Source organism: Agelaius phoeniceus, chromosome 2 (genome assembly GCF_051311805.1).
Source record: "Agelaius phoeniceus isolate bAgePho1 chromosome 2, bAgePho1.hap1, whole genome shotgun sequence".
Lineage (NCBI taxonomy): Eukaryota > Metazoa > Chordata > Aves > Passeriformes > Icteridae > Agelaius > Agelaius phoeniceus.
The window spans coordinates 14,009,934-14,036,905 of record NC_135266.1 but is presented as its reverse complement, the minus strand read 5'-3'; the positions used below and the strand labels follow the sequence as shown (position 1 = coordinate 14,036,905).

Below are 26,972 nucleotides of genomic sequence, written 5' to 3'. Positions count from 1 at the left end.
GTCCTTCTTCTTCTTTTTAGTATAGTTACAATGTAATATACAATGTAATAAATATATATATATATATAAAATAAAATAATAAATCAAGCCTTTTGAACATGGAGTCAACATTCTTGTCTCTTCCCTCATCCAAGAACCCCTGTGAACACAGTCACATCCAGGTCCACTACATTTTTGAGTACTACAAAGTTTACACAAGAGTGTTTAAAGATTAAAAATATTTTATTTACACTTTTCTTTATACACATTTTATACATTTTTTTTCAGTTTGAAACCCAAACAGAGCACATATGCAAGTCTGAGCATACTGTATCCATAGCAAGGGAAAATTACTTTCTGCCAAAAAAAAAAAAAAGGACAAGAAAAAATGCTTTAAAACAGTTAAAAAGAGGCAATTCTTAAATTATTTAGATAAGTTTATAGCAGTCCTAGGGTAATCATTAGACAGGTAATCCAAATGTATATATGAGGACATATACATATAATTTTGATTTTCTATAGGAAAAGTATTTCCAATAGCTAGACACAAACACAGTACAATTTGAAAATAACTTTTCCTGTTAACTTATCAAATACATTCTTTTCAATACAAACAATCTGATATTGTACACTGGAATTGTGGGATATTATAGTGGAATTGCAATCTCCAGCATATAATAATTTATTTTAGAAAGATCTACAAAAATAACAATATGTAGGGAAAAATATTTAACATAAAAACATAATTCACTCTTCCCTTCACCTGCTCCAACACTGACATAAAAGTTAGGTGGGTCCCTCTGAGGTAATAAAAGCCCCCCTAAATATAGCTAACTTTACAGTCCTACAGAGCACTTCATTTCCTAGACTTACAGTAAGATTTTTCTACCAGAGCCATAAATAAACACTATCTGCAAATAGAAATTATTTCCCCCTAGCTACCAACATAGTATTAATCCAATAAGTATTTAAAATTGATTTTTGAAAGCTATTTTTAAAAGATTACATAAATTGAACTTAGAGAAGTGTAAAAAAATTAGTAGAGGGACACACAGGAAAGCTGTGCTCAAAACAAATTAGTTTTTCCGCCACATGCCACACACAACTGTTTTATGAAGTTTACCCACACAAAATGGAAATTTTCAAGTTACTCACCAACTTTCAAAAATAGAATATAGATGCAAAAGTAGTCATTAGCATTTATTTTAAGCAGCTTTTAGTTGTTTAACAAACATGAAAATCTCAGAATGTTAGCTACAGGACACCAGCAAGCTCTGTTTAAACAGATGATGTGTTTTCCAGTTATGTTCTTTCCTACTCTCCTTCGGTAAACCCTGCCACGTGTGACAGATGCTTATTCAAGTAACTTCACCACCTATATATATATATATATATATTTATTAGCAGGAGGGCTGTTTTCTTTGATGGCCCCGACCCTATAAACTCTTAAGCACAGGCTGAGTAACACATGTGCTTACATGTTTTCCTTTAACTATCTTAGAGTTTTCTGTTTCTTTGTATTGGACTATTCACATATGTGAAGTCCACATCTGAAGTGTTAGAAGAATCTGAGGCCCAATTCACTATTAATTTTTTTAAGAAAAAGTATATTAAAAAGGCAAAATATCTCTACAAATGCAACTACTTCTAAATAGACTTTGACAAATGCAGGCTGACACAAACTACAAGTTTATTTTAAAGAAATGTTAGTGTCTCCCCACAATGCTTACCCTCCCTTTGCTAAAGAATGGACATCATGAGTTAAGCAATAGGGTTTTTTACATCAGTTTCAATTTGCACCTGCTGAATTTTATCTTTGTTTCCTGAGTGTCAAGTGAAGCTTCATCCCTGACACAAGTAGGTACCATATTCTCAGCATGAGGAAATGCAGCACTTGGGATTCTAAAGCTAGAGGGCCTCAAGAATCAATAGCTGCAAAGCTCAGGAACCAGGGAAGTGTTGCAGTCAAACCCTCAGAGCTCGTTCTAACAGGACAGCTATCACACTGCAGAAGTAGGGCATCCACATTTTTCAGAAGTAACATAAAAGCAGGTTGCCAGGTAGCTCATATGCTGCCACTTGCTAGCAGTGCTTTCTGAAACAGCAGGACCTCTGCAAAACCAAGGTCTTCTTCCAGCTGAATTCATGGGGAAAAAAATACCTAAAGTTTCTTTTTGCCAGCTGATGCCTCCCCACAATGAAACTACCAACGCTTTGTGGTAGAAAGCGAGCTATTTTTTTCTTTATGCAGTACTTATTAAAAAAAAAAATCTGTCCCCTAAAACCAGACCTAGGAGCATGTGAAATGGGAACTGGCAGTATCCAGTCCCTTTTCAGGAACACTGTGCTTTTTGTCCATTGTCTCGTTTGAAAAGAAAATTTCTTCCTGAAGTTGGTTGCTAAATTAAGAAATGAAGCTGATATATTTTTTCTATAGATGTGAAAAAAAACCCCTAGATTGTAACTCATTATGTCCACTTTTCTAAAAAAAGGCAAGTACATTTGCTTTTCAAAGCAAGTCATATGTTGCATTTTAAATATGTGGGTGACATTAGATTTGCTGGTATTCCATTATGGGATGGGAATAGGAGTACCTCCCCTAATCTAATAACCAAAGATCATAACTTAGCTATTCCTTGACAAATGAGAGGCATGAAAATGTTTTTTAAAACCCATCTTAATCTGACCATAATGCTCCAAATTTGATAGTAACAGACAATTCTTATTAACCATCTTAGGTTTGTTCCTATTAAGGTACTAAATCATCTGGAGTGAAATACTAAGAGCAAACATTAAAAAAAAAAAATAAATCAATTAAAAATATCCCTCCAAATAACCAAAGTAACTGCAAAGTAACTGTTTCAAAAGTTCCATTGCAGTATAAAGGAGAAGTGAAGGTAAGTTTTATATTTCAGGTCTGAAACAATGAAAGCACAGTAGATACGTAAACTGACAAAACATTCTCACATATCCCCACCATTCTAATCCCAAGCAAATTCCAAGCATCCCTAATGCTGGAAAGCTTATAGCCAACCTCTCAATGGAGACACAGCTTCAGGGAAGCTGAAACCAACAGTTCAATTATAATTTCACTGAACTACAACTACAATCCTGAACAAGATCTTTCAGAACTGGGCATCTGAAGATAAACATGAGCTTAAAAGCAGAGCACCAAAACCCATCTGGTTCTTCATTTTTCAAGTGTCAGCACTCACCAATGACTTTAGTGGCAGCTGCTGAGTGCACAGAGCTTCAGAGGGTGCTTAAATGCAGTCTCAAAAATGTAACTTGAGACACCCCTATCCTTATCACTACTTTTAATAAAATCTTGGCCATGTCTCTTAGATATCTGACTCCTGAACACCAGATATCCAGAGCCAGGGCTGCTCCCCACACTGGCACTGGCCCCACATAAAGTGAAGTGCTCTACTCTATGTAACGTGCCCTTGACAGCTGCCTCACATAGGATCAGCTTGCTGCCCCATTAAGAAATGAGCTGGTGACAAAAAAAATAATAACAAAAGCACCAAAACAAATGAACAAAAAAAACCCCAACCCCAACAAACAAACAAAAATCCCTCAACCTGTTTTTTTTCCTCTTGTGCTCCAATATTCCATGAACTATGTACAGTCAGCACACAGCCAGCACCTACCAGAGTCAGTTTCTCTCTCCCCATGTAAGGTGATGTACACACGTCTCACAGTGAAACTGAGGTTTTAGTGTAAGCCACATTTTTTTAAGTTAGGCTATCAAGAAAGTAAATTAGATTTCTAATTCAGTAAACTGAATTCTTATTAAAAAAGACAAATTTAGCTGCAAACTAGTCTGCATCAGAAGGCTGAATATCAATATTTGGTCCAGTCCCTTCTGGTGTAAATAATTTATCACTACAGCTATGATGGCAAACATTCCCTCCTCCTTTTAAAACATATGACTATACTCAATTAATAAATAATTTCTAACAATAAACAAACCCTAAAAAATCTGCTGACTTGCCATATAGCTCCAAATACTCACATTTCAACCCAAAACATAATTCCTACAAAGATACAGGAACACAATATGAGAAGTTTTACACATTGTTTTAACTTCTATTATTTGAAATTTCATTTACACAAGCAGATGTTATTTTTATATAGAAAATTTAGGGTGATTTTGGTCCCTTTGTAAGTGCATTCTTTTGAACTCCCTGAGTACTGTACATTCCTTTTCTACAGTGAATTCTGACTGGAAGATGCTGAATAAAGTGGTTTTGCATTGCTGCATATAAAGTAAAGTCTATTGCTTAAAATGAAACACAGCAGCATAAGATTTTACAAAATATGCAGCTCATGTTTCAGCATCTGAACTACATGTGAGCCTTCAGCTTCACCAGATCTCTCCTGTGAGTTCTAGAAGTGGCTAATTTACATCCACAAAGACAGTCCAAATGCAGTTACTGTTATTATTTATGTCTTGGCAGATAATTCTTATCCATTTACTGTCATTTATACCTGCAAGTTAGCACAATGGAATAGTCAAAGCCCTCTTGGACCAGCCATCTCTATTCAGGCACTCCAAGGTCAGTAGCCATAGTTGTGTAGGTTTTTATAAAGGAAGCAGAAATTATACTAACAAACCAATCACCTAACTCCACATTTTCCAAACACAGTAGTTCTTACCAGTTATTAATTAAATAATAATAATAATAATATTATACCACTTCAATATGAGTACTCATATTGAAGTGTGAGTATAATAAAGTATTGACAATAAACTGTAGCATATCCAGTATCCAGTTCCAAAAATAACTGTGGGTTACAGCAGTGCTGAGCATTTGCTTATTGACGTTTTCAATTTCAACAAAAAAAGAAAACTGGGCAGCACATTGAAACTACAAAGAAACTCAGGTAAAATGAGTTTACTTTTTAAAAAATAATTTATAAAATAACAAATAACCAACAGTTCATTATGTAGCAACAATATAAAGACTTTAAGGTTACTGGATCAATCAGTATATACTAAAGATACTTTGATACCAAATGAGGCTTCCAGTTTCACTTCAGAACTTTGAACTATTTAGCTCATGAAAGAATACCCTAAATTCAACAGATATGGCTGAATCTGTGCACTAGTTAAAATATAATATTGTAACTGCACATAAAAAGATGCATTTATATACAGTTTTTACAGTGTATGCACATGTGTGTATACATCTTTTTACTCACCAACAAACACAACACAGACAATAGAAGGCAGCATAGAAATAGTATTTTGAATATAAAAATGCTTTGTTTTCAATTTAGTAGAAAATGTGTAATTTGCATTTTGGCAGACTTACTGGTACAGCCATACAAAACCAGGAAAAGGGTCATGCAAAAGGGTTAAAATCATTTTCCAAAGTAAATAAGGGGAAACAAAAACACCTAGTAGATTTGAGAGTACTTTGCAGTCAATCTAAAAGACAACATAAAATACAGAAATGGTTGGCTTGTTACTTTATACCTGGCTGTACCCAAGTACATGTGATGAGCTGTACTTTGATGCTCAATAAAAAATGAAAGTAACATCTTTCTTGTCTTCCTTTCACAAATATTTTTGTCAAACTGAACTTATTTCAAAAGCATAGTGGTATAATGGCCATTAAAAAAACCAGAACACATCGTGGACATAAAATGTTACAAAAAAAAGCAGACTCAAAAATATATTTTTTTCTCATACTTACAATTACATTTATTAAAAAAAAACAACAAAGTTTTCACAAGGTCAGACCAACTATCACCTTTTCTAATAAACTTGGTAAGTACACTGCCTGTACATCCTGTTTCTCTTGAGCATTTGGCCATTGTTCTTATACAGAAGGAAAAGTCTCTGCAGGAATTCAATTGGTTTGTAATTTTTTTCAACAAATTAGTATAGCTCTTTTGTATTTGACTGGGTTGTTCATTCTGTTTTAGCTGCAACGTCTAACATGCTCCAAAACATACTCAGGGAAGTGCAGGCTGCAGACCTGTAAGCCATCCAGCTTGCACGGCATCCTTGGATATTCATCTTCTTTCCATTTGTTTTCCTCTGGATCAAAAGTGAGAATTGAATCACTGTAATGACCATTGTAACAAAGGCCTCCAAGAACCATTATCTGCTTGTCCAGAACAGCTACACCATGACCACTCCTACCTATTGGCATAGAAGCCAGTATAGTCCATTGGTCGGTATCGGGGTCATAAACCTCTGTGGATGGACATCCCTGAGATTCAAAGGAAGCTCTCAGGATCACACAGACACCACCAAAGACATAAAGCTTACCATTATAAGAAATCATTTTGTGAAAGCATCTCGCATAATTCATTTTGCATTTGTTCTCCCAACAGTTAGTGACCACTTGAGTTCTCCGTGTTCGCTGCTCTACCGTCCCTTCTTTACTGGGATCAAACACACACACTTGCTTAGAAGTTGAAGATGATGTAATTCCACCAGTGATATACAACTTGTTACCAAGCACAGTCCCTTCATGTCCGTACTTATTGACTGGATAGGGATCCACAAATTCCCATTTATCTTCAGTAATGTCATAGCGTTCAGTGGAGTAAAACGTTTCATCCCTGGTTCTGCCAGCCACTGCATAAACGTACCTGCCAATCACTCCGACAGCGAACTCAGAGCGTGGCACAGACATGTCTGCCATTCGTAACCAAGTGTTCTGTCTTGGGTCATACCTAAACACTTTGGATGAAGCATGGAACTCGCCATCTGGCCCCAGCTCTTCCCCACCTAACAAGAACACGAAGTTATTGACAATGGCGAGGCAGTCTGGTCGTAAAGGTACTTGAGGACCCTCTAGTTCCCACCAGACCCTCGGTTTGTGCAAGAGAAGAATTTTACTGTTTACCATACTGTGTCCTATCATTCCTCTAAATACTGCAGTCTGGGGTTTGGCAGAACGAATTTTGTTCGATTTCATTTCCATCAAAGGCTGTTGGTGAACGCTATGAAAGTAATTCATGGCTTGGTCAACCTCATGTCGCAGCTGCCGGGAGTATCGGTAAAACTCTGATGTTTTTACCTATGAATACATTTAAAAGATATTAAAATTCTGACCAAGAAAAACAATCCAGAAAACCTAAATCACTATGTGTCATTAGAAGATTATTTTACTTTGTTTCATTCAGGCAATCTTGAGAGCAATTGCATTTATGCATGAAGGTTTAAACTGATGTATTGTTATCCAAAATCCAGAAGGCAATTTAGTGATTAAGAGCAGTGACTAACATTTTCCCCAGAATAATCACATGCAGAATTTATGCTGGAATTAGGCACAACTGAAATCCCCAAGCCTAAGAATCATTATTCCTTCTCCTGAAAACAGCTTCTGTTAATCTTCTGCTTAATTCGATAAAGTACCCAAATTAAAAATTCCAACATTTCCTGGGTTCCAACGACACTCTACACACCCATTCTGTGGTTACCAAGGTCTACTCTAGTCTGGTTTTTTTCTGAATTCTCATAAATTAAGCCTGAGCTCTCAATGCTAGGCTCTGCTCACAGGGCTATTTAATTGCCATGGGGTGGGAAGGGAAGGTACCCAACCACCTTCCTTCAGAATATGTGCTTGCACCAACATGGTTTATGGCTTCCCCTCTGTGAGCCTCCACGTTAACACATGCCTTTAACACAAGAAGGAAACATCTCCACCTATAATCCTTCGGTTGTGCATTTCTTTGGCAAATTGCAGAGGTAGGTTTGAACTTCCATTTCCCAGGTGAGAGTTACAACCTAAAAGCCATCCCTGCTCAGTTTTATTGGAATTGCAGGTACAGGGAAAAATAAGAATTCCTTCTGGGACCCTTCCTACTATCTAAGCCAATTCAAGTGCCTGAGGCTGGTCCTGAGACCATTCCAAAACACATTCCAGTCTTGAACATTTTAATTAATCTAGCTCAAGGCAGTCCTCAGCTCACCGTGGGAATCTCTTCAGAGGCCTCACTCTGCTTGTACAGTCTGGTGTAACACAGCATTCTGAATCACACTTCTAAAGCAAATCAAAACCTGCTAGATGTTGCCAAATCCAAAAACCCTCAACCAGATTTGATCCGAAATCCCAGTTTCTTTCACGTAAAATTGGATTGCTTTCAAACAGTCTAAAAGCCTTTAGTATTCACCAGCTCCAAATAAGAAGCAATGCTCTGAAAAAAAAATCAGAGGCCACTCTGAAATTTCAAGTGATCACAAGGTAACACCAGGAGCTACTATTTTGAACTATCTTTTACCCCACCTCCTCCTATCCCCTATCCCAAAGAACAAATACCTCAGGGGTGGTGGTATCAATTTTGACATATATGGAAAGTAATTTGGAAATTATTGTTCTTTATATCTTGTGAATAAAGTAGCTGCTTGTTCCACAAACACATACCATTAAAATTTTGTTAGCCATCTGGTAATCATATCTTCCTTGCATAGTAATTAAGACATTCTGCTGTCAAAGAGTGATTGTTTAAAAAAAATCTTTTGAACTGCTATTATTGAACACAATTTGCACAAGTTTTGGGACAGTTTGAAACAAAAGATTTCAAAAAGAAAACCAAATATTAACCTACTATTGTAAAGCAATGTATTGCTCAAGAGTTACAGTGACTTGTTTTCATTTATATTTTTTCTTTCCTCCCCTTTAATTTTGACAAGTTCAACTTATCTTTGTCTGAAAAAAAGGAGGATGGTCATATGCAGATCATATATATTATTCTTGAAGCATTGTCCAGCCTCTTTCTAGTTTTTACTAGAATTTCTTGTTTTCTTTCTTGTTTTTACTAGGAGTGATTTTGGAGCAAAAAGGTCTACTCAGGTATGGTACTCACAGAAAACCCACAGCAAGCTCAACTCTTCTGGGAACAACAGCTCTATTTTCTTGTTGCAAATAAATAATATATCATACAAAGACAGATTTGCTCATATGATATTTGTTAGAATAAACCATACACCTTGCCTGACTGAAAAGACTGAACATAAATTACAGAAAGTATGCTGGCAGGGAGAACCACAGCACAGAAAAATGGTGACATATAAAGGTTAAAAAAAATTTAAAAGGAAGTTAAAATAACAAAGAATAGTGGCTGGGCTACTTTATCCTTAAAAGAAACTTTCAAATTCTAAACCAGCAGGACCACTTCAGGTATTCCCAAACTGGAGCTATCCTCTTTGGCATTAAATAAAAATATAAATTCTCTTTTTTCCACCTATTTGCAGTTCAGGTTTTCTTGGACAACTATGGAAGACAACAGGATAAACATACTTACAATGTGAAGCATATCAGTAAAGCCTGGCAGAGATGGACATTTTTTTCCTTCTCCCTCAGCATTTACAACTCTGTTATTAGATCTAGAAACTGGAATGCCAGCCAGAAACTGGAATTAAAATAAGCCTACAACCTCATCACTGTACTCCTCCACATAGCCTAAATCTCACCCCATGAGAGCATGCCAAAGGAAACAAGGAGTGCCTCTAATTCCAGAGAGGGACCCTCGAGACCAGGGAATCTATCTATTAGTTTACTACTGCTTATCTTGACAAAGGCACTCATGTCAAAGCAAAGCCTCAAGCTCTTACCTTAAATGAAAAAGACATGATGGAGCAAATGCAACTCCCAGTTATTAACACCCCTCTGTGACTGCAGTTCACGGGGAAGCTTCGACAAGCACAAGTTGGAAGAGCTGAACATGAAAATACACAAGCACTAGCAATTCTTACAATATGCAGAAAAAAAAATCCCACAAAACAAGAGTGATTGACTGGTAAGAAAAGGTAACTGGAGCATTCCTAGACTTGGCTGTCAAGGAAAAATATCCCTGGTTTTAGGCATCCACCTTCCAGCAGCATAACCTCTGCCATTCAGGAGCAGTACCTCTCCTTAGGCTCAAATCATGAATGTTAGGATATGCCTATAGGAAAGCAGAGACTGCTCACACTTGCTCAATGCAAATGAAAACAAAGCAAATGTAGGTCATTTGACCCACTTTCAGTCACACATTATGAAATGTACTAGAAATATTTGAAAGCCCTGTTCGGCCCCTAGTAAGAAAAACCCTCTGCCTACACTTTCAAGTAATTTTACAGTAATTTTCATTACTTGTGTATATAATCAAAAAAGAGAAGCATTAAAATTTAGGTGGTTTGGTATTGAAAACAACTGTAAGTTGTGAATGTCAGCAGATGAACGTCCAAAAATGTTCCTTTTGCAGGAACTTCTCTCTGGCACCCAAAACATGCAGAAGGAAAGCCCTCAGCTTTCAAAAGCAGGCTCTGCCACTACCTGTAAGTAGCAACAAGGAGCTGATCAGCAAATAACAAAGTGCTTATCAACAGACCAATTTTCCTGTTAAGTTCCAATGGAGAAGCTCTGGAAGGAATGTGTCCACAATAAACAACACTCAAACAGAACACACAGATTTCAGCAGAACAGATGGAAATGTACAGCAATTGTCAGGAACCCTGAAGTAAAACAAATGTGCATTCCTAAAGAGTACATCATCAACTCTGAATTTTTAAAAAAATACAAATGCTTCAAAGCATTTTCAAAGTTTTTCTTTAAACTGTTCTGTTATCTTGCTGAAGGGTCTCAGAGGCATTTTAAGTTGGACTTGGTTATCAACCCCAGTCATATCTGCTAAAAAAGGAATTTAATCCAAGTCTAAAGCTTTGCTTATGTGATTTTCTTTACATTCTTTACAATTCTTTCTTTAATTTTCTGAAGAAAACCCTCTTAAAGAGGTTATGCTGGGACAAAACCTATGTAAGAGTTTCCACAAGATCTCCAGAGATGGAGAATAGGAACTATCTCAGTGTATGAACTACCAGTGGTTCACAGTCAGTCTTTCTGCTACACAGACTGAGAACAGCATAAACAAAATCAAATGTGTTATTCCATAATAAAAGATGTAAAAATAATTAAAAACATCCATCCCTTTACTTGCCCCCCTGGGGCATCCCTCCAATGCATTTGAGCTTTAATGCATTTCCTCTCCTTATTTTAAACCAGCGAAACACTCCATAAAAAGTGCTGGCTTTCCAAGTTAATGCAGTGATTAATCATTGCCTATTTTTCTGCTGTATTGAATGCATGCTTTTCTAGTTGTAGCAGCTCTGGAAGTCTCAGAATCTTCCATTTATATTATATGAAAAAGTAAAACAAAAAATTAAGCTATTACTTTCTAATTTGAAAAGTTATCTCCACAAAAGATCAGCTGTGTCCCACATTATGTTCATCAGCTTTCCCCCTCCCCAAAACCAATTATGCTCATTAATAAGCTGCAGGAAGAGCAATGAAATGCAAGGTACATGTTCTGTAACACATCTGATTTCAGTATACAGACTTAAAAAAAAATTCCTCATACAACCAGTTACAGCTACTGCTCTATTTGTATTCTTGTTACTTAGGTATATAAGAAAAAGCTTTAAAAATCAGAAAAAAAAAGGCTTCTTTTGAACTACCCAAACTAAACAGCTATTATTTGTGCACCTGGTAACTAAATTTTAGTATGTTATTTTATGGGGTGGCTATTAACTTGCTTCCTTCTGTAGGACTGGTAAAAAACCCGCAAACAAAAACAAAAGCACAGAAAAATCTCGATGGCTCATAATGTCACTTTATCATCTCTAGTCATGTAAACAGAGAATTGTTTCAAAGATTCCAACTTATTGAGCTTATGTTTCCTAAGCCTGCCAATTCTGAATGTGTGATGCAGCTCAAACTCAGCTACCAGGAGTACAGAAGCAATGCTCCACCTTTCCAATGAACAATGATGGCATCTATATCACATTTCTAATAACCAAATTCTTACTCAAAACAAAACCCTAAACTTATTTTACTAGAGATTAACCTGAACCAAAACTAAGGATCTATCAACTCCACTAACAAAGATCCTTATTATTTTCACATCTATTAATCTCTGGCCATATTCTAACCACAATTATAAGCTGGTATGAGAACTGCTCAGTACCAGTGAAGGGCTTTGAAGGGCTATTCTGCAAGAATAGAAATAACTTAAGTGTTTTCAGCCTAACCATAGAAAGGCACAGCCTCTGTGCAGCAAGGACAATGCCCTCAAATTGATTACTCAGCTGTTCCTTTTTAGAAGCTGGAAAGAGAAATTGTCAAAATCAAGCTGGAGTCTAACTCAATCTAACCTCTCAAATGAGAGTGGAATCAAAAATCCATATGCCACAATTAAGAAGCTCTGCATGTAATAAATACTGATAGCAAATCTATTCACATTAACAGTAATCTTAACACCCAAAAATACTGAGCACAGCACCTATTTACAATAAGAGGGGCCCCTAACTTCATCCACACTTCTTATTCTACACTTCAGCAAACAAAGTTGTGTAAGTAGATACACATCTATTACTAGAAATGCAGGTAAATGGGAAAAAAAATTCAACACACTTATGAAAGGTAAAATCACAGTAACATAAAATTACAATATCATCTTCTCAAAAATTACTATTTTCTAGGAACAGGACAGCAGATATTCAAAGATAATGTGCTATTTATCCTACCTCTACAACAGAAGCTGATGAATCTAGTGATTAGTAAATTTTTGATTTAAGCTAGCAATTAATAAGCATGAGCTAGTCATAATAAACCTTACAGACTGGACATAAAAAAATCTCTGGGTTTTAAGGACAGAGATTTTGAAACAACATTTCAATCTGAGTAGTACACTGAGAAGTAGAAACTAAATGGAGCTTAAACAGTGTATTTCAGGGAAATCATGACATGGTTGCCTCCAGTAACATGGAGATTAACCCAGTGATCCAGGTGAAAGGCACTCCAACTCCTATCTCCAAACTTCCTCAAGACTTACAGAGCCATGGAAATGTTTAGTAAAAAAGGAAAGCACATGGATATATCACACGGATAGTGAAACTTGTGCTTTTCCCCAAATACTTTGCCTTTACTTTCCAACTATTCCCTAAATCCTTACTTGATTTATATTCCCATTTTTTCCCATACATCTGCATGTACCTTAAGGGCTGAGGAACAAAAGGAGTACCTACTCATGGTTCAGAAGTCATTTTTCCAGGACATTCTGTAGTAAGCAAACATGCTGTTTGCTCCACTTGTGTACTTGAAATGTACCTCCACTTGTGTACTTGAAATGCACTTCAGCCTCCAGGTATTAATCTAGACTCACTGATTTAATTTTTAAATTGTACATCTCTCCAAAAAAGTGATGTAAGGAACAGAATGGCTTAAGAGGACAAAAGTATCCTTACCACGACTTGCAAAGTTAAGTTATATAAGCTATTTATATCCTACAGTGACAGGCATCTGAGAAATAGGTATTAGAAAGATTACACAAAAGTACATAACAAGTCAGCCAGTGTACAGAAAATACAGAGTTTGGTGAAATGGAAGAGTCAACCTCAGACTGTATTTGGTACATTCATGCATTTACTATGTCCTGGCTTCAGGAAAAGGGGGGATTCTGTTTGTGGATCTCCAAAAAAGGGAGTTTTACCACTATTTCCCCATTCTACACAGAGAAGAAAGAGGCTCTCCCTGAGTTACTGCCAGAACAGTGAACAGACATGCTCCTCTATTAAAAAAATAAAGTGTTCTATATTCTGATGTTGGCTCCAACTGCAGTTGTCCTTTGTCACTTGTCCTGCTGGATAACTTAATACTCTGCAGCCAGGGTAGAACACAAATGCATTCCTAGCTGCAGTAACAAATGACATAATTAGCTCTGCTTCCCTCTGCTGAGCTGTCTCACTCCATAATCTGCACTGGCTTTTCTCTGCTCCCACATACAATTAACAGAGAGGGTATTAGCAGATAAAGCTTTTACATGTAGTACATAACCTGGCATGCTCAAAACAACTGCTCTCCTGAAGTTGTACCTATTGGGCCATTTGGGAGCTGTCAAGATAAAACATGAGGAGCACTGTATGCAGGATTTATACCAATGATCCCCAAACCAACTCCAGAAGTTATACCCAAATATAATGCTGAACATACACTTTCACTTGCACTTAGAGAAATTTAACTGAAGACAGCCTGATGCTTGAGCTTGCATCCCCAAAACTCATACTGCTGAAGCAGACTCACATAAATCCTGCCTTATCAGATTAACCTCAAAAAATACATTCTGAATTCTGTAGATTTTATTACTGAAGGGCTTAAATGATGTAATAATATGGTAGAAGTGCTATTTAAAACAAGACACTACACAGTATCCTGCAGAGTTCAGCTCCTACTAGTTAAAAATGTTTTAACCCAATATAAACATTACATTAGTGTTCTAAAATATGTTTAGGTATTTATTTTCTGTCTATAATCCAATATAGCATCATGAATATATTTTATGTATTATTACTTCCTATACTCAGTTCACACACACAGAAAAAAATCCAAAATATAAAAATTCACTAGTCTGAAGTAATTAATAGCTCTTATAATCTGAAATACAAATAAGAATTACTGCTTAGATGATCCAGTGGCCCTTAAAACCATTAAACCTGCTTAGATGATCCAGTGGCTCTTAAAACCAATACAACTGTGTCTGTAGATTCACTAGATACTAAAGTAAAAACATATGGAAGATTAATTTGTAAGAAGCACAACAAAAACATGGGTTCTGAATTCCTATAATTTGCTGAGAGGTGAAAAATACAGAAGTTGAAGTTGTATCTTATAACACAAAATTAACATTGTTAAAACAGCACAGATCAAGTAATTCCTAACTTGAACATTGTTACTGGCCTGTAAGAGAACTGCTTACAAAGTATTGTAATACTGTACTGTTAATAAATATTCAGAGATTCTGAAGAACTAGAAAACAAATTTTGTCTGTTCTTCAACAGAAGAGTAGAAAAGGCAAGTTCTCGTTTAACTCTTACTACATACAATGGAAGTTAACTATAAATCACCTGTTACAAAGAGTCCTCTGATATTTAAAGTAAATCATTACATTTGACACCATCAATAATTTTTGATTGTATTATGTCTTGTGTAAAACCAAGTGTATGTGTAACTTTGCAGGATCAGGGCTTACTTCTAACTGCTGTGTAATAGCACAAGCACTGAAGATACAACAACAACACTCTGCAGGTTTAAGAGCAGATGTTACTTTTCATTTGTAAATAACTCTCCCCTGTACTTAAGCCACATAAGATCTGCAGTCACTAGTTTTGATTATATTGGTAACAATCATCATAACATACACCCTACATATTATGTGCAGGTCTAGAGCCTCTGGAAAGCAAGAAACAACTTGTGGAAAACAGTTAAGAATGTTTGAAAATCAAATTAGATACAAGTGACCTTATTTCAAAAGGTCTTTTCCATATTAAGTCACAAATAAACATGTACTGCAAACATACCTGTTCTCCAGCCACTGTAGTATTATTGTCTAATAACCAAAGACAACACTTCTAGATGTTTGCCTTCTCTGCTTTTCTTTATTAGAAAAATAAATGCTATCATTTTGTTCCTTTGCATAGCTTCTGGAATCTTACCTATTTAATGGCATGCTGCCCTAGCTAAATGATGAATCCTGCCTACTGCTTTTCAAATGCACCAACCTTCTCAAAAACACTGGATGGTGTCATCAAACAAAACCTGATGTTCTGAATGATGGTGTCCGTATGTCTCCAGCGTCTTCTATCATGGCGTAGCCAGGCCTGAACAGCTTCATACAGCTCTATCTCTGGAAACCTGCTCAGATGATCATTATCCAAGTAAGACATGAGCTTCTCAAAGCTCAGATATGAAAGAAAGTCAGGTCTGGACATGAGTGGCACAAAATTCTCTAGCAGAAAGGAATCCAATTTTTCCCTGACTCCTTCGATGTTTACACCAAAATCATCCAGAAGTCTCATAATTTCTGCACAGTTTTCTAAGCAGATTTTAGCTAAGAGGAAAGAGCAGCAAAACTTTACCACCTCTATAAGCTGGACATACATGGCAGCCTGAAGGATTTCATGAACAGTGTTCATACTCAGTTCAATAGTTCCATAGTACATGAATTGGAGGACATGACTGAAGCCTGTAGCTGTCAGACCTTTCAAATGGATTTTGTCCTGATCTCGTTCTCGCATGTCTGCTGTGAACATAATCCTGAAGTAATCACTCTGGGTGGCAAGCAGTGCTTTATGGGCCTGAAATTGGTGGTCTTCAATGACAAGTGTGACATCAAGAAGCAATCCCTCCTCATACAGTGCTCTGAATCCTGCAGAGACACTGGTGTCATGGATGGAGGAGCTAAACCCTTCCACGTCCCCTGCCATGAATCACCTGGGGGGAAGAAAGAAAATAAATAAAAATAAAAATAAATCATAATTTCTAATAACATATTACAAGCTCTTCCTGACCAGATAAATCCTAACTGAGATTGCTTTGATTAGGACTTGAAAGTCTTCACCATTCTTTCTGTTCTGTCTACAGCTGAAAAACCAACTTAGGAAATAATTTAAAACACAAACTTTAAATATTTCTCCCCAAACCAAATATTCTCATTTTAAAGACAGGGTAATGAACAAAAATAACTATGCAGTACTGCCAAAATGATTCCTTACTCCAAGTTAATTCATGGTCATATAATGAACTAAAAAGGTTGTCATGGTTTTTTTCCTCTCCCCCTTTCAATCTTTCTAAAGAATTTATCTCAGGGGAGCAATAAAACACCCACTCTTGGATATCAAAGGTCTCAAAAAAAGGAAGCCAAATTTCCTTAACTTCAGAAACAAGCTCCAGTAGATCTGTACATGGTATGATCTTAAAAAAAACCCCAACATTTATTATGCTTTAAGATCTATGTCAATTTACTAAAAAGTTATTTGTAGGGAAATGAACATTTTCACAGATACTATTTGAGATTGTGTACTTCACTTCTCCTGTAAAAACAGTCCCATCATGTTGCCCCCCATTTCTTACTATAGTGATTAATATTAAATTATGAGATCTATGAAGTACAAAATACTAAGGCAACAAGAAGCACTGACAAGAATAGGTCACAAAAAATAATATTCTCTATAGTGGGCTTAGTGAAGCTTGATTGCTCATTAAGCATTTGCAGATATAACATTACTATATGCAAGCTAAAATTAAACTGCAAATAAATGAAAAAAAAAATATAAGAGGTGCAGGATCCTACCCTGTTGAAGTCAATTCAATAATCAAAATAAAAACCTATTCAAAATCCAGAAACTTCTCAAAATGTTGCTCAACTTCTTTGGGTTTAGGTAGGGTGAAGTTGCCCAACGCAGCTTGAACCAATTCACAATTCACCAAAGGACCACAGCTGCATTCTCCTTCTCTGTCACATTCCAGGACCTGAGCTCCTGCTGCCTACTTTGAGCCATTTCTGGGGTTCACTGGGCCACTCCAGAAAGTCAATTCAACTCATAAACATGACTAAGAATTAAACTAAGAACAGGGAGGGACAGATGTGAAAATGACATGACACAAACATGACCACCCCACTCCCTAGCACACACAAACCCTCAAAACTAGAAATCTTTCTGCTTCCCAATGAGCTGACTTCTGACTTGGCACAAGAACCAACCTGATGCAGAGGGCAGGACAAATACTTGTGCAGGAAGAGAGAGAAAGAGCAACAACTTCCCTACTTGGCATTCATTTACTATTAGAATTGGTTCAGCTACTTTTGTTCCACTTCATCCCACCTTAAATTACACTTCAACTTTCCCTCAGATATTTGTTGCATTTAACTCTGAATTTTCTATAACAAATGAAGTTAATAATGTTTTGGTACTAGTAAAAATCTAAATAATACCAACACATTAGAAAAACCTGCAGATTCTCAAGGTCATAAAACTTCACACAAGTCTATGGACCCAGAAGTGACTCCAGGCTGGCCTGAGTTTCACAGCATCAGAGAGCAGTTTCCACTTACCCCCACTTCCTCAAGCACCACATTCTGGCTGCTGCCATTGTAACAGGAATGCATTTTATTAGACTCATCAATGGGTAATCATCTCTCCTTCACTCCTCAGCACACATCCAGGAAAACCAAACTGGAGATACCCTTTGTCTGTGCGAAACTAAACTGGTGAATGGGTGTTTGTAGCCACACCTTGTGGAATTAGCAGCACTCCCACACTGCTGAAGCCTGATGATGGGTTCTGTGCACGATAAAGCCAATGCTGGGAGTGTTCTTTACAATTAAGACCTTCTCACAGAACTCAAATTCCTGGAAGTAAGAGCAGGAGCAAAGAACAAAGATGACAATCCAATCACTTTCTCACCAGTATCCAAGATAGCACTTTCCCTTCAATGTCATTGAAGACAAAGAGAAACATGCAAACTGCTCTGCAATCTCCTATTGTGAGTCTCTTATTCCTCAACATCAAATGCCTACCAGAAAAAATTACCATCAGATATTTTTCTTTGTTGTTGCCAACTCTTACACAAAAGCAGATGAGGAAAGAACCACTTCTCTAATTTTTATCACCTCAAAAAGAAGCACCTAACTGAGGAGGAAGCATAAAGCCTGACTTTACAGGATTTTGCTAACTGGATTTCTGATATCAAATAAAAAGGTAAGAACCAATATCAGCTTACTTCCCTCTTTCATCAGAGCACTTGTAACTCCTCACCTCCCATCCCCAGTTCTCTGATGTTTAATAATAGCTGAGCTCATCCTTCCTGTTCAGAGATTTAATGATCACCTGCCTTTAAATGGGCCACTCATTTTCATAAAACATACAGTGACTTAAACCAACCCTCACTCCTGTCTGAAATCAGCCAAGAGCTTCGGTGGTTACAAGGACTCTCAGACAGTAAACTGTGGAAGTTACAGAGCTTCAGGAGACCAACTAAGACTTGGCTCAGCATCTGTTCCATGATCAGGGTTTAAAATGGGAAAGGACAGTTGGAATTTGCAAATGTGAGAACGAGAACAGAATGACACAACAATGTATCAGGGGAGAAAAGTAAAAAATGAAGCAACATTCCCCAAGTGACAGAAGCAATTGTATATTCATCTGGAAATAATGGGATCCCCCATCACACAGGTAATCCCTCTGAAGGGATTTCTTCAAAAGAGTATGTGCATATCTGTGTACCTGAACAGCACTGAAAATCCACAGCAGCAAGCTCCAAACACACAGGAGGATCTTTGCCCTCACTTTGACAAAGGTAATTACATTATGGGTACTCCTCAAAAAAAGGAGACAAATTAACTTGTACACGGGATGGCCCTAAAAGAAAGGCCTCTTTCACCACCCTCAAGAAGCAAAACGGAAAAGTTGGAAGTGAAGTTAAGCAGACAGACATGGTAGATGCACCACCAGTGCTGCTTTTAAGGAGCAAAACAAGTAAATAATACTCAACAGAATCAAACCAAAACTCCAAATCCAAAACAAACAACCCCCAAACAAACAAACAAAACACAAACAAAAAATCCCAACCAAACCAGCACCAGAGTCCTGGGCAACTGGCTCTAGGTGGCCCTGCAGGTGGCACAGATGACCTCCAGAGGTCCCTCTGGACCTCAACTAGTCTGAGAATCCGTGATCCTGTTTGCACAGACACTGCAACGATGTGGGGATTTTTCTGCCACCTTCTTTTTAATTCTGATTAAATAAACATAAGAAAATATATGCACTCAAAAAAATTCATGTATATGTTATTGTCCTTTGAATTTTAAATCTAACAAGGCAGCAATCACTGAAATATAGAGAAATAAAATCCACCTGTATTCAGGGAACACCCTTTAGGGTTGCAATTTTTACATCTCCCTACAACTGGCTAGTCCATAAAAAATATTTAAAACACTGAGTCAGCCACAAATCTCCATAACAGTAACAAAGGGGTCAACACTTGGAAACTATTATTTCTGAATGTTTTAAAAATGTGGGTGTTTAAATCACTTAATCCTTCTTTTCACATTCCTGCTGATATTACTTTTAGTAAATCTACAGTTTTCAACATTAACATATTTTTCCTCCTAAACAGCATTGAGCATTTAATGGATTACTTAGGAAGACACAAAAGCAGTAAGACTTCTCCTTACACCATCTAAAGAAGCTTCAGAATTCTAGGAGTGAAAAGCAAAAGGACTACTTGTCTCCCTGCATTAAATAAAAGGAGTAAATATCCTTTTCTTGGCATAAAGCCATACACATTATCAGCAGATAAATTCTTCTTTAAATCAAAAAAATGCATTGCCAGTGCAAATACACAAACGGGTTAAAATAGTACAAAAACTGGGAAAGTAGATAATTAAATGCATATTATGCTTAATTGGTAAAAATCTTCATTTCTAAAGCTAACATCCTCCATCAAAAGCAAACAGCAATGTGGTAGTTCAAACATTTAAAAAAGCAATACAAAATACTCTCAAACCAAGTAATTTTTCTAAAGCATAGCTATGCCATTCCTCCCACACACACACTTGCAATCTTTGATGTAATTCTAAGCACTATTCAAATGCTGCAGTTATTTCCCAGAGGACAATACATAACAATTTTTTTTTCATATTTTCAATAAAAATGGAAAATTCAGTTAGATTTTCTTCATGCATGCAAATCACAGCTGCACACTTAATCCAATGGAAGACATGGAGCCTGCAGTGGTCTATAGGAAAACTGGAACAAAAAATTCCAATGTATAAACAATGAAGGGGACGTGGGGGGCAATGTACATTGACATTTGTTATTGTTCTGCACATATTAGAGCTGATCAGGATAATGCAGCACAGGAAGTAAGACTCAGCTGAAAAGCCAAAAGAGAAATACATTTAACCTTATTAGCTGTTGCTTACATTTTTTCCTCTTTAAGCATATAATGCATTAGATTCTACAGTGCTCTAACTGCAAAACCACTTACTTGGAACACTGATTCCTCATCTTTATTCTGCAGCTGTAATAAAAGTCTGACAACCCTCCTCTAGACTGCTTTTTCTTGCTAAACAAGGAGAACCTTCTTTCCTCAGGGTGTCTGAGGCTCTTAGTCACAAGCAGAAGAAACAGAGTCTAAATGCACTGGCTATTGAGAAGCCAGCTATACAATATCTGCTTTTCACTCATGCCCTCCTGGATTTAAAACCTCTCCAAAAGCAGTACTACCTGAAAAAGGGCCCTTTGAATATGCATCTTTATGTTATATGTAAGCTTATATGCATTTTCTAGAGACAGAAATTTATTGTCCTTTACCAAGTCTAGCACACCAGCTCAAAGGAAAATTTCAGCTTTCCTTTACTGTTGTTCCTTAGTAACTCATTTGGGAGGCTGAGACAGAACGAGCAAGATTTGTTTTGTTTACTAATTATGCAGTACTTGGTCATTTTACCTATCCCATAGATATTCTAAGAAATCATCTTTGTGGACGAGCTGAACCACAAATTTTCACATACTAAAACACTATTATCTATGAGTTCAACCATAAGGATATTTCACCAGACACACAGAACCACACTTTGGTTACACAAAGTACTAAAATAGAACTTAAAATGCAATAATCTCTTCCATCTACCAAATGCAAGCATTTAAATGTAAATTTTAAAGCCATTATGCGTGCTTTATTTGGTGGAGTGCACAGCAAAGGCTGCCTAGAGCAGAATTCTTTGACCCTAGTTTTGTTAACACGCTTTTCTGCAGGAAGAGGACATTTCTCCATAGTCAAATGTTATAGACACATAAAAAATACAACATAACAAGTATTTGAACACACTAGCAAACGTTCATAACTGCAGACATGGCTGAAGGCTGGGCCTTTGAATGCAGTGTACTGTACTGAGTAGGAATGCAATTATAATGTACAGGGTATAAGTAATTTATCCCCCAAATTAAACCTTTGTTTACATGGTTCAAAACTAAAACCATTACATTTTGTCCACCATTTTTCATCATAATCCCTCATTAACAGCAACAGAAGGAGTGATGTCATGTGGGATAAATCAATAACCAGTGGCTATCAAAGTTTTCCATTGCTACAACAATTGCAAATGTAGGGAACAAAGCAATACATCCAGTTTCCATGTGTTTTATCTGAAATCTTTTGTCATTAGTACACTAATTTTGAGAAACAATTCATCTTCAACACATTGGTATGTTCATGTTTAACACTTCATCCAATCCATCTTGAGAATTCCAAAAGCACTGGATTACTTGAGAATGGAGAAGTTAGGAGCTTACCAATCACTGCCAGGCAGAGGAACCAGACTGCCAGAACTGCAAGCTGCCCACACCCCATTTCTCAGGGACACAGAGCTGACCAGCACAGCTGCCCTGACAATCTGCCTGTGCTGCTATCTGGGAGCAATGTGAATCAGCACACAGCAACAGTGGCACTTGGTGTCACTGGGGTCATCACGGCTGTGTCACAAGCATCAGAACCAGTTACAACCAAAGCTACTGAAACTCAGCCTGGATTGTGCCTCAGCTCAGCACGGTTATTCTTCACTCTGTGCGTGCCAGAACCTGTAACTGCACTTCACAGACACTAAGATAGCTTGAACCATCTGTCTAAAGGTCACTGCATCACAACACCTGCACAGAAAAACCTGCTCCCAAACACAGAGCAAGCTCAGCTCAAGGCTCTTTGCAATTGCATTTACTGGTACCAGAACAGGTGCCCTGTATAAAATAGTTGATACATCCACCAAAATGAGAATTATCTTTAACTGGAAATACTTGCATTACTAATACCTAAAAGGTAAATGATTAGTAGTGTTGAAAAGTATAGATCTGCCATTGCTCTCAAAGTGGACAGGAGTGCTCTATCCTGAATGATATCAGTCCTTCTTTTACATATATATGTCTTATAGAAAGATTAATCTTTTCAAGATTAATTAAGAAAAAGGTATGAATAAAGCCTGATTCTCTCACTGTGAAGATTTTTATGAAGAAAATTATAGTGTATTTTATACAGAAAAGTAGCAAGTATCTGTTAGCAACCAAAAAATCCTATCTTTTCTGACTTATAATTTTTTAGTATAAGATGGAAAACAGCAACAAGTAATATTCAAACTACATTACTAAAAAATATTTAAAATTTAAATTAGGATTGCTAAACTACCCCCTCCATTTGTCTTTTTATCTGTATCTTATTGCTAACTTAGTAAGTACTCTGAGCATCTTCTGAGAAATGACATTAATTGTGCCCTTTGTTCAAGACACACAAGGTTTTAACCTCACTGCCAAATGTCAAACTCACTTGTCAGAAAAACAGAAATCTCAAACATATTTCATTTCTACACATATCCCCCAAACTGGCAGCTAGATGAATGAAAAAGGTCTGATGTCTCCAGTGGGAGCTCAATGGTTATCTGCTGTGCTCTGCTTGCTGAAAGGTAAATCAACACATGTGCACATCCAAACCAGCCACAGGGTATAATTATGGAAAGTGAAAGGAGATGAGTGTCACTGGGAAAGTTTATAGGACATGTGGTAGAAATTAAACATGTTTTCTAGGTGATGGAAGGGAAAATACAGGAGGTATGTTGGTGCATGGTGGTATGCTCAGGGGGTCTGAATGTGAACTGGGGCAATGGTGGTGCAAGAGCTGGGTTATTCTACAGGTAAGTTTATATAACAAATCCACAGGAAGCCAGAGAAGTCAGTAGTTCTGTCCTTTTATCCAGTAATAGCTTTATGATTCTCCTATTCCTCTTCTAAAGGGGAAGAAAAAAACCCAAACCCCTAACAATAAAAAGGCAAGAACTTTAAATTTCTAAGTGACGTTCCAGCACTCACCAAACGGATCCAAGCTCTAGTACCAACCCTGGCTAGCTCTACTCGTACAGATCACGGATACTTTTTTCACGACCAGGTACGATCTGGGGGGGAGGGGGGGGGCAGGTAAAAATGGCCATTTTCGGGGCAGGAACTCGGCTGACCTACTTCAGCTGTCTGCTGGCCCCGCTCCCCTGAGAGCAGAGCTCGCAGGCCGAGCTCCCCGGCAAGCGGGGCTGCCAGGCCCGGGGTCCGCGACGAGCGGCCGCAGGAACCCGAGGGGCCCGGCGGGGCTGCGGCCGGCCCGGAGCCGCCAGGCATTCGCCGTGCCCGCCCGATCCCCGCTGCAGCCCGCCCGCGAGCACTCGGCCCGCCGTCCCCAGCCCGGTGAGGAGGGTCCCTGAGGGCCAGGAGGGCTCCCGGGCCGCCCTCGATGGGGCGGGCGACGGCGGCGGGAGGGCCCGGGGGATCCTTCACCCACCTCTCGGCAGCGGCGGCGCTGAGGACGCGGCTCCTCCCGCTGGAGCGGCGGAGAGGGGCCCTGGCTCCGTGTACCATACAGCCGGGGGCGGCGGAGGGAGGCGCCGGGGGGCTGCGGAGAGGGGCAATGGCTGAGGCGAAGCCGGGAGGAGGAGGAGAAGGAGGCGGAGGAAGAAGGGGGGATCCTGGGCTCCCTCCTCCCCGCCGTCCGCGCTCGGGGGGGAGGCGGGAGCCGCCCCCGCCGCGCCGCCCGGGCACCGGCGCTCCCGGCCCGGCCTCGCCCCGGGGTCCCCGCCGCCCTCACGCTTGTTTACCTTCCGCGCTGCCCCGCGCGGCCGCGGGCGCCATGTTCCCCCGGCAGCACCGCGCCGGCCGTCACTTCCGCCGCACCTGAGCCGCGCGGGCGGGCCCGGGCCGAGGAGCGGCACCGGCACCGCGGCAGCGGCACCGGGCCGGACCCGCCCCGCGCGGGCTCAGCCAGAGGCCGGAGCCCCGGCACGCCCCGAGGAGCACGGCTGGAGACAGCGACACCGAGAAGCATCATCTGCGTTCGGCCCGCGAGGACGCGCATCCACGCGGGTCCGCGTTGCGCTGCTCTCTCCCACCCGCTGCCTCCGGGCTGCGGCCAATTCCTCCGAGGCTACGGCAGCTGCCCGGTGAAGCGCTGCATCCCTCCCCGGGCCGCAGCAATCCCCGCTCGGCGCCGGCTGAGCTCCTCTCCGGACACCGGCCAGCCCAGGTGCTTGCGGGCCGATCCCAGCTCCGCTCTCCGCAGTGCCAGCCCGCGTGGGAACCGGGGCACCCGAGCCGCAGGGTCAGGAGCGGCAGCCCTTGAGCAGCGAACAAACTGCACACAGGGAGCACTGCTCTGAATGGGGTGAGCAGGGCTCTGCCTTAGCACAAACATCACCCCTTAGCTTTCGCTATTTTGCCTTTGCCTAGCAAACTCAGATTTTATTGTAAGAGATGAATTAACCTACGTGGACCTTTGGTTTGCCACTACCACCCCCAAACCATTTGCTACCCTTCCGTGCCACTCACTGCTTTAATAGTAGGCCACAGGCTGCCATCCTCTCCCTGTTTATTGCTGTTCCCATCTCTTTCACAGCCTATTTTCAGTCTCTCATTACCACCCCCTTCCCATTCTTGATTTATAAAGCAAGTGTACCTTCTCTATACCTGCCACCCCCAAGCTGAATGTCTTCCTCACCTTTCAGGGCTTCACACAATGAACCAGCTATTCCAAGTGGTGCCTCTCAAAGACTTCCCAATGCTATTCCCACTCTGCTCACCTGCCCACCTACCGCTCCCTCTGCTACAATCAGCTTCCCATTCTCTCCTTCATCCCAATGGCCAGACCTTTGCAACTCCTTACTACTCCATCTCCTTCACTCATGCAGTAAATCTGCCCCATCTCCCCAGTCACTGTTTTAAAACCTGTTACTTGTGCACTTATGGTGAAAAAACTGGCCTTTACATAGTGACCCTGCCAAGAGAGAAGGTGTTCCTGCCACCTTTGTCTCAAAGGAGAGACATTCCCTCCCTTTTCCATAAGGGACATCTCCTGCTGCAGCAAGCATGTGCCCACCCATATCAAATACTTCAACAAAGAAAAATGAGTAGAAACCAAGTCTATCAGATACAGAAATGATACAACCAAAACTTCATGCACCCTTCTGCACCCCTCAGGCTTTTGACCTTCATAGGTCAGCAAGGGTGGAAAAAGCTAAGCAAGACTTTCATGTTTTACCTGACTGTCATTTTGCTGTCTGCAATTTTGTGTCAAGCTGAGGTGTGAGATGATCTTCAGGTCTCTCCTACACACTGTCACAGAAGAGGACCTCAAACCTAGCCACAAAACAAAACCACAACAGCTTTGACATTTAAAACAGCTCAGCATTTCAAAGCACAAAAAACCCCTCCCATCCCCTTCTCATTGAACAATTTGCTTCTATCAAAAAATCAAAATATGTTAATAATGTCTCAGTTCTAGTCTCCTAAATAAAATTAAATAATTACATTTAGGCCTCTGACAGTGACCACTGGTATCAAGATTACCTTACTGAATATTAATTTAAATTGGGATTTGGGTTGACCCCTCTGATTTAGGCATCTCTACAAAGTCAGTGGCTAAACAGTTACCAGTGGCTTAAATGAAACTTTTGCAATTAATAAAATTCTGGATACAGTTTTTTTAGCTGTATTAATACACCAGTTACTATTTAATTCTAATATTTTTAAACTTTATTTAATTCATACATATTCATGTCCAACACACATATATTGAAATATGACATAATGTCAATTCCTAGAAATGTTCTTACCTATTTTAGTTTGGGTTGTTCAGCCTGGACAAGAGAAGGCTCTGAGGAAACCTTATAGAAGCTTCCAGTGCTTAAAGAGGGCCCAAAATAAGGCTGGAAAACGGACTTTTCACAAGGGCATGTAGTAACAGAACAAGGGAGAATGGCTTTAAACTGAAAGAGGGCAGGTTGAGATTAGGTGCTAGGAAGAAATTCTTTACTGTGAGGGTGGTGAAGCACTGGCACAGGTTTCTCAGAGAAGCTGTGGATGCCCCTTCCCTGCAAGTGTTCAAGGCCAGGCTGGATGGGGCTCTGAGCAACCTGGGATGGTGAAAGGTGTTTCTGCCCATGGCAGGAAGATTTTAACTCAATATCTTTGATGTCCCTTAGAACCTAAATCATTCTGTGATCCTACAATAATTAGATATTTGCAGACTTTAGACTTTTCTGGGTTTTCTTTATACTACAAACATTTCCAAATAAGTGAATCAAAATAGCAAGAGTATATGTAAAACGTACAATCTCATTATTAAAAT

General features: G+C 39.1%; 1 protein-coding gene across 5 annotated transcripts; it reads right to left on the bottom strand.

The window, feature by feature from the left end:
- Nucleotides 1-203: 203 nt before the first annotated feature.
- On the bottom strand, nt 204-26,937 carry KLHL15 (kelch like family member 15). 5 transcript variants are annotated; one of them, XM_054628151.2, is made up of 4 exons: nt 26,458-26,937; nt 25,884-25,981; nt 15,539-16,250; nt 204-7,022 (listed from the first exon to the last, which is right to left on the bottom strand). In XM_054628151.2, the coding sequence occupies exons 3-4, from the start codon at nt 16,241-16,243 to the stop codon at nt 5,913-5,915; spliced, it is 1,815 nt and encodes a 604-aa protein (XP_054484126.1). In that variant the 5' UTR covers nt 16,244-16,250; nt 25,884-25,981; nt 26,458-26,937; the 3' UTR covers nt 204-5,912. The 5 variants fall into 5 exon arrangements, with proteins under 5 accessions (XP_054484126.1, XP_077028291.1, XP_077028281.1 ...); XM_077172176.1 differs by lacking the exons at nt 25,884-25,981; nt 26,458-26,937 and adding an exon at nt 24,448-24,576; XM_077172166.1 differs by lacking the exons at nt 25,884-25,981; nt 26,458-26,937 and adding an exon at nt 24,135-24,269.
- Nucleotides 26,938-26,972: the final 35 nt, after the last annotated feature.